The 8064-nt window shown below is 43.0% G+C and overlaps 1 protein-coding gene across 2 annotated transcripts in view; it reads right to left on the bottom strand.

Moving 5' to 3' along the window:
* Unc13b (unc-13 homolog B (C. elegans)) overlaps positions 1 to 6096 on the bottom strand; it is a 180285-nt gene extending 174189 nt beyond the window's left edge. Inside the window, exon 1 of one of the 2 annotated variants that reach the window (XM_013026666.1) lies at positions 5769 to 6096. In XM_013026666.1, the coding sequence (XP_012882120.1) occupies positions 5769 to 5790 (22 nt within the window). In that variant the 5' untranslated portion in view covers positions 5791 to 6096. The remainder of the gene's footprint in view (positions 1 to 5768) is intronic. The other variant, XM_013026665.1, reaches the window with a different exon arrangement.
* Positions 6097 to 8064: the final 1968 nt, after the last annotated feature.

The raw sequence follows: 8064 nt of genomic DNA, 5'->3' as shown, positions 1-8064 counted from the left end.
AAGGAAAAGCAGAGCATCAGTCAAAGGAGCAACAGGCTCTATGATATAATCATGGGTATAGATGGCTGAACTGAGGACAACCCTCTCTTTGTTAAGCAGGCTTCCTTTTAACTTCGGGATGGGAGTTTCTATAAATTTGGCTCATAACTAATAGAGAGAAATTATGTTGGCCCTATAATTCATCTTTGACATACTTCAAATTCTATGCAAACAATTATCTTCCCACTGTCCAATTGTCAGCTCCTCTTTGGTTGCCAGGCACATCTGCTCACTTTACTGCCCTCCTACCAATTCCTTCTTAATATCACTCACAATGAAATACTATAGAAATCAATAAAACAAACAGTTGCTAGAGAAAATTAATAACCCAACATACCTGTCCTGACCATATAGTACCAAATAAGTATTTAGTATACAGAAATATAGAAGCAGCCAACAGGGTGAAAAACAGATTCTTTAGGAGATCCGTATTTCTTTTTTTTTTTTTCTTGTCGGTTGTGGGGCTTGAGCTCTGGGCTTGGGCGCTGCCCCTGTGCTCTTCAGCTCAAGGCGAGCACTCTACCACTTGAGCCACAGCGCCACTTCCAGTTTTCTAGTGGTTTATTGGAGATTAGAGTTTCATAGACTTTCCTGCCAGGGCTGTCTTTGAACCATGATTCTCAGATCTCAGCCTCCTGAGTAGCTAGGATTACAGGCGTGAGCCACTGGCGCCCGGCAAACATTAATGATTCTTCTTTTTTGCTTTTTTTTTGTTGGTCATGGGGCTTGAACTCTCGGCCTGGGCGCTGTCCCTCAGCTCTTCAGCTCAAGGCAAGCGCTCTACCACTTGAGTCACAGCACCACTAGGAGATCCATATTTCTCAAACCTAAGACTTTCACTATTTATCTGATTCTTTAGGAAAAAGCAGCTAGAATATTTACCTCCTAGCACAAACTCCATCCTGTCATATTTTTACTCTACTTTCTATTACTGTGGAGTGATAAAACAAAAACACATAAAGAAGCCCTCATGATTCCATGTGAGCCTCTCTAGCAAATTCAACTGATAGACATTCTTGAAGATTACAATTGAGAAAGAACATTTCATTGTCATTAGAGAAGAACAGAAAGAGGAAATAAAATTTCCTTCATTAACTGAACATAAAGTTTAACCATTTGCTTAAATTTTTTTATTATTCCACTTCCTAGTAATCATAAAAAGGATCATAACAAAGCAGGAAATGCAAAATAGCTTCATAAACTTCCTCATGCAGAGCAGTTCAACCTAGGCATTATATGCAAAAGGAAATAAACTTCAACAACTCTAGAAAAATGGGCTTCATAGTTTTTCTATGACAGTTCAAATATGACAACACTGAACATTAAAGCTACTGAGGAGGTTGAGGCAGGAAGAACATCACCCTAAACAAGAGTAATATCTTTAAAAAAAAAAAAAAAAAGTATGTACATAGCTCAACCTGGTGGTACAAACCCATAATCTAGGGAAGGAAGATCATTAGTCAGAGGCCAGCCTGTACTACAAAATGAGTCCCCCCTTTTTATCTTTTTTAATTTATTTTGTCGGTCGTGGGGCTTGAACTCAGCTTGAGCACTGTCCCTCAGCTCTTCAGCGCAAGGCAAGTGCTCTACCACTTGAGCTACAGCGCCACTTCTGGTTTTCTAGTGGTTTATTGGAGATAAGAGTTTCATGGAAGCTGGGCGCTGGTGGCTCACGCCTGTAATCCTAGCTACTCAGGAGGCTGAGATCTGAGGATCGCGGTTCAAAGCCAGCCCCGGCAGGAGAGACCGTGAGACTCCTATCTCCAATAAACCACCAGAAAACCGGAAGTGGTGCTGTAGCTCAAGTGGTAGAGTGCTTGCCTTGAGCTGAAGAGCTGAGGGACAGCGCCCAGGACCAGAGTTCAAGCCCCACAACCGACAAAAAAAAAAATACTTCACAAAGAATCTTGCTTTATCCAGGCATGATGGGGCAGACTGCATGTTTGAGGCCAGACTGGGCTACATAGCAATACCCTATCTCAAAAAAAAAAAAAAAAAAGAGCTGGTCACTGGCTCATACCTATAATCCTAGATAATTTAGAGGCTGAGATCTGAGGATCACAGTTTGAAGCCAGCCTGGGCAGAAAAGTCTGTGAGTCTTTCATCTCCAATTAACCACAAAAAACCTGAAAGTAGAGCTATGGCTCAAAGTGTTAAGAGTGCTAGCCCTGAGCAAAAGTAGCTCAGGGTCAGCACTCAGGCCAAATGCAAATCACATGACTAACCAAAAAAATAAAAGTTAGAGGGGCTGGGAGGGTGGCTCAGTGGTAGAGCGCTTGCCTTGCATGCATGAGGCCCTGGGTTCGATTCCTCAGCACCACATAACCAGAAAAAAAAGCCGGAAGTGGCGCTGTGGCTCAAGTGGCTTGCCTTGCATGCATGAGGCCCTGTGTTCGATATCTCAGCACCACATAACCAGAAAAAAAAAGCCGGAAGTGGCGCTGTGGCTCAAGTGGTAGAGTGCTAGCCTTGAGCTGAACAACTGAGGGACAGAGCCCAGGCCCAGAGTTCAGGCCCATGACCGGACCCAAAAAAAATAAGAAAGTTATTTATGACAACAGCCATAACAGAGGAAACTGGTTCTTTGCCCCTTCACTACTACCTGGCTAAGGCAAGGCACAATCAAGTTCCTACTTGCCACAGGAGCTATAAATCAAAATATACCTTAATAAGTCTCCCTGGGTAGAATTCTCCCACAATCCTGAATGTCTTATAAATATTTGAGCTATCAAAATTCACTTTCTAAGAGATTCTTGGTAGTACTGCCATTAATTAGATGGCTGATTAGTAATGATAAATCATGATAAAGATTTTAACAGCAAGTCACAACATAAATCAACTTGGTCCAGCTAGTATCACTAATGACAAGTTTTGTTTTTATAATGCTAGTGATACTGTGTCCTTTTCTTCTTTTTGCCCCAGTTGTAAGGATCAAACCCAGGGCCTAAGCAAGTGCTCTAGCACTAAGCCACCATAACCACCCTGTTGCTCAAAGTTCGTTATGTTAAGCTCAAATCTGATTTTCTGTTACCTTAAACCATAGACCACTATTCCATACAGCAACAAAATAATCTTAAGTTTTAAAACTCTTTTCATTTACCATTATGATTCTCTACTTTTAAACCTTCTCACAATTGAACTTCTCATGTTTTTTTTAAATACCTTCTATACCTTTCATTAGTCTTAACCAATCAATTCAAAAAAAATTTAATCTTCTTGTTATTATTTCTCAATGTGCCTTTTACAAGGAAATACCTCAACTAAACACAATCCCAGGTCTGATCTGGCCAATGCTATTATGTCACCATAAGCCGAATGGTACAAGAACAGTGCCAGTCAGTATATGATTCATTGCCAAATTAGTAGTACTGTCCAAGACCACAAGTGCTTTAAGGGTTTCAAGGAGAAGAAAGATCACTGTGGACTACTGAAGTTTTCAAAAACAAAATAAAACAAAAAATAGACTTTAAACTGGAAAAGGAAGAATACATTTTAGATAAGCAAAAAATATCAAAGAGTATTTCAGGGGCATCAGTACAGAACAAAGCAGATGCTGCAATGAACAAAGTCAATGCTTGAACAGACTATCAAGAATATTAGGCCAAAAAGGAAAGTCAGTCATTAGATTGAGAGCCTTTAATCTGTAGGAAGCAAGATGAAAAACGACCAATTTAACCTTAAAAGGGAAAGAATAGAATAGGGACCAGTGGCTCACACATGCAATCCTAGCAGTAGCTAGGAGGCTGATATCTGGAGGATTATAATTCAAAGGAAAGCTGGAGGCATGGCTATTAGATGGTACTAGATACCATCTCCAAAACAACCAGCAAAAAAGCAGAGCTGAAGGCATGGCTCAAATGGTAGAGCTCCCACCTAATATGCTTACAGCCCCGAGTTCAAACCCCAAACCACAATAAACAATAAATAAATGGGGGGCTGGGAGGATGGCTCAGTGGTGGAGTGCTTGCCTTGCATGCATGAGGCTCTAGGTTCGATTCCTCAGTACCACATAAGCAGAAAAAGCTGGAAGTAGCTCTGTGGTTCAAGTGGTAGACTGCTAGCCTTAAGCTGAAGAGCTGAGGGACAGCGCCCAGACCCAGAGTTCAGGCCCCACAACTGACATAAACAAAACAAACAAAAAATAAATAAATAGAATAGCAGAATTTCCAGATAATGAAAGCTGCCAGAGTCATAACAAATGAAATGCCAGCAGTTACTTCTCTGAAGTTATTTAAGTTTAATCAAATAGGAATTTCTGATTTAAAAATTCAACTTCCTGAAGAATCTTTCATAAGAACTAGTCCCATAATACAGTGTGGCAGTAGAGAATTAAACCATTCAAGCAACATTGCAAAACCCAATCTCTCCCAAATCCTGCTACTCAAGAGCAGGGATCTAAAGGAATAAATACACTCCCAGATGCTCAAAGAAAATGTCTCACTGAAACCAAAGCAAAATTCTCATTAATGAAAAATCAACCATGAAAGAAGAAAAATTGTGTGTCTCATAATCCCCGGAAATAACCAAATCCCATTTGAGGTTAATGCAGATTTAACAAAACAATGGAGAACAGGGCAAAGCAGTTCCATTTGTCAGCAGCAGCTGGGAGAAACACTGGTATCAGAGAGATCACAAACAACAATGCTTCTAATCTGTACCGCCAAAAGAAACATGAACTCCATCCAGTAAAGGGTGCCAGGAAAAGGCTCCTGAAGACTGTAGTAGATCAAAATCGAGCTACCTTATCCCATCTACCGATGTGTTAGGCAGGAACTTGAATGTCAGGATCAAATTCGCAAAGTAGTCCAAACCTTACATTTTCTGATCAGTTAATCTCTCTATAAAAAAATAAAAAATCACAGTCCTTGTAATCAGCCTAAAATCAGCATTGAGCTTCAATTAAGCCAGCACTGGGAAATACCATACTAAAAAAAAAAATCGAGACAGGGAGAGGGAGAGAAAAAGAGAGGGAGGGAGGGAGGGAGGAAAGTAGAAAGGAAGGGGAAGGGGGGGAGGGAGAATCTACTCACATGGAGCCAAGTCTATGAACCATACCTCATCTTAAATCCTAGAGCTCTTTCTTGTTTTAAAATGCTTATAATCCCATATCTAGGGAGGCTGAAGCAGGAGGATCTCAAATACAAAGCCAGCCTGGGAGAAAAAACAATGCATCTCTCCAAGCGGATATAAGAATAATTTTAGCTTCGACTATAAAGCTTGAGGTTCAAGAAAAGAACCGAAGACAAAGACAAGCGATCGTGAGAGATGAAAACCAAGAAATACACTATCAGAAGGGATGTGACAGCTGTACCGCTAACGCGTTCCAAGAGTGATGAAAAGCACCTGCTACCAAGCAAACTATAGTTTTCTCGTGCAAGGAGAAGAAAAGAATGAGAAGCTGCACTACTGACTGGCGCCAACTACCCGCGGCCGCCTTTCTCATTCACTCTGGTTAGAGAACCCTGCCCGTGATTTACAGGACCTGAGTCCGCCGCCCAACACTCTCGAGTCTTCAACCGTCCCCAGTGGCACCGGAGAGGACTCGGGAAAGAGTGGGAGAAGCCTTCAAGGGTGTAGACACGGCTGTTTAACACATTTGTCCCCCCAGGCACGGATGGCAAGTGAAGTTTGGGGTGAGGTGGTAACGGCGCTCACTAGAACCCTAGAGCCGAGTGGCAATGAGTCGGGGACCCCCGTCTCTCCTCCCCTGCCCCAAGCAGCACACTCACCGCGCACGCAGAGCAGTGACATGGCCGAGAAGCCGGCGAGCCTCCGCCGCGCCCCGACCGCGCCGCCGCCTCACCGGCCCGGCCTCTCCCTTTTCCTCAGCAGGTGCCGCGGCGGCTCCAGCTAACCGCCCCACAGGTCCGGCAACTCCTCATGGTTCCGGTCTCAGGCAGCGCCCCGCCGCTCCCGCGTACCTACTCCAATCCTCACCCTCTGTGGGAACTTGGGATAGCGTCGTCGAGTAGTGGGCGGCCAGCTGGGGACTGGGTGCGGCACCGCGGCGCCATAGCTGGGAGGCAGAAGTAAAAGGGACTCCCTCCCGTCACTCCAACCGGAGACCCGGGCAAGCGCCTGGGCGGAGCCAACCCGTGGATTCCCTCCCTCCAGCCAATCAAATCGCGACTGGTCCTCAGACCACGCCCCTCACTCACGCGCACATAAGAGGTGGAGTCCCCTTACACTTTGGAGGCTTAAAGCCGGGATGGGAGCGGCTTGCCCTCACCTGTGTGAAGCTGGCAGCCCCTTGCTCCTCCCACGTGGGTTAAGTTTCCTCACCAAAACAGATTCTTTTCATTGAAGAATTCCTATTGGGCTTCCTGAAAGGGACTAGCCCTTAAAGCTGATTGGCTACTTCCAAAATAATTTAACAAGATCGTATCACACAGTAGAATGTTGCTTTGTTTTGTTTTGATTTTGAACAGTAGTCCAGGATGACCTGGAACCCTTAATCCTCCTGCTGGCCTTCCAAAAGCTGGGATTTACAGAATTACACCACAACACACAGCACTCCAAGTTTTAATTTCAATCATTTACACAAGTGATTAAATTCAGTTATTAAAGTCTAATATCAGAAGACCTCACATCTTTTTTCATGCTCATTTTGTGTTTGTGTTTTAAATAATGCCTGGTATATAAAAATCAGATCATATTTAGTTAATGAAGGATGGAGAAGAAGCATTTTAAGCACAGTGGTTTTGAAAAATGGTGCATGCACATGTGAGGAACTGGAAAAAGCCAGATGGTACAAAGTAAGAAGATATGTAGTATGGTGTACAGATCTATCATTTCCACTCCCAAATTGCTTGGTTTTTTATTAATTGGTTAAAAATAACATGTGGGATTCTTCTTCAGATGATTCTAACGTACTGCCAGAGTTGAGCACCACTAGAGTAGATATTTTGTTGGCCTCATTAGCTCAGGATTCAATGTTGACAAGTTCTTGGCTCCATGGGATTCTGCTTGCCAGATTCAAGAAAGGTCTATTTAACAGAATCTTTGCCCTCCAAAATCAGACCAAGCTACCGCATCATCTCTTTGTACCTGGAGACAATATAGAGTTATAGAAACAATCTAATGTGATTGGGGAGAGTGTGAACTTGGAGCTAATCAGATTCAGCTAGTGTATATTTTTCTTTTTTTTTTTTTCTTATCAGTTGTGGGGCTTGAACTTGGGACGTGGGCCACGCCTTTGAGCTTTTTTGCTCAAGGCTAGAGTTCTACCACTTTGAGCCACAGCGCCTTTTCTAGAAATGTAGCTAGGACTACAGGTGTATTTTACTTTTAACATTCTCTCTAAAGTAGTTAGATGGACACCAGTGACTCATACCTGTAATCTTAGCTCTTCAGGAGGCTGAGATCTTAGGATCCTAGAAACTAGGAGTAGTGCTGTGGCTCAAAGTATTAAAACACTAGCCTTGAGGGGGCTGGTAATGTGGTTTAGTGGTAGAGTGCTTGCCTAGCATGCCATCAAGCCCTGGGTTCGATTTCTCAGTACCATACAAACATAAAAGGCCAGGAGTGATGTTATAGCTCAAGTGGTAGAGTGTTAACCTTAAGCAAAAGAAACTCAGGAACAGTGTCCAGGCCCTGAGTTCAAGCCCCAGGACTGGGGGAGGAGGGAAGGGAACGGGACACTAGCTTTGAGCAAAAGAGCTCAGACAGCACCCAGGCCCTGAATTCAAGTCCCACAACTGACAAAATAATAGATAGCTAAATAAAAATAAAGTAGCCTAGACTGGCCTTCAGCTTAAGAACTTCTTGCCTCCACCATTCAAGTGCCTGCATCCAGTCTGTCTGTATATTTTCTCTATTATCATGCAATAAATTACTCCAAAAGTTAATAGCCTAAAACAACAACATTTACTCAGGCCTGATAGTGTTTGCCTATATTATCAACACTTACGAGGCTAGGCAGGAGGATTACAAATTTGAGACCCACCTTTATTACATAGTGAAGCTCAATCTCAAAAAGAAAAAAATAAAAGTGGAGTTTTTGTTTTTGTTGCTGTTGCTTGTGCC

This window comes from Dipodomys ordii, unplaced genomic scaffold, assembly GCF_000151885.1.
Source record: "Dipodomys ordii isolate 6190 unplaced genomic scaffold, Dord_2.0 Scaffold95, whole genome shotgun sequence".
Taxonomy (NCBI): Eukaryota; Metazoa; Chordata; class Mammalia; order Rodentia; family Heteromyidae; genus Dipodomys; species Dipodomys ordii.
This window is presented reverse-complemented; position numbering and strand designations above follow the sequence as displayed.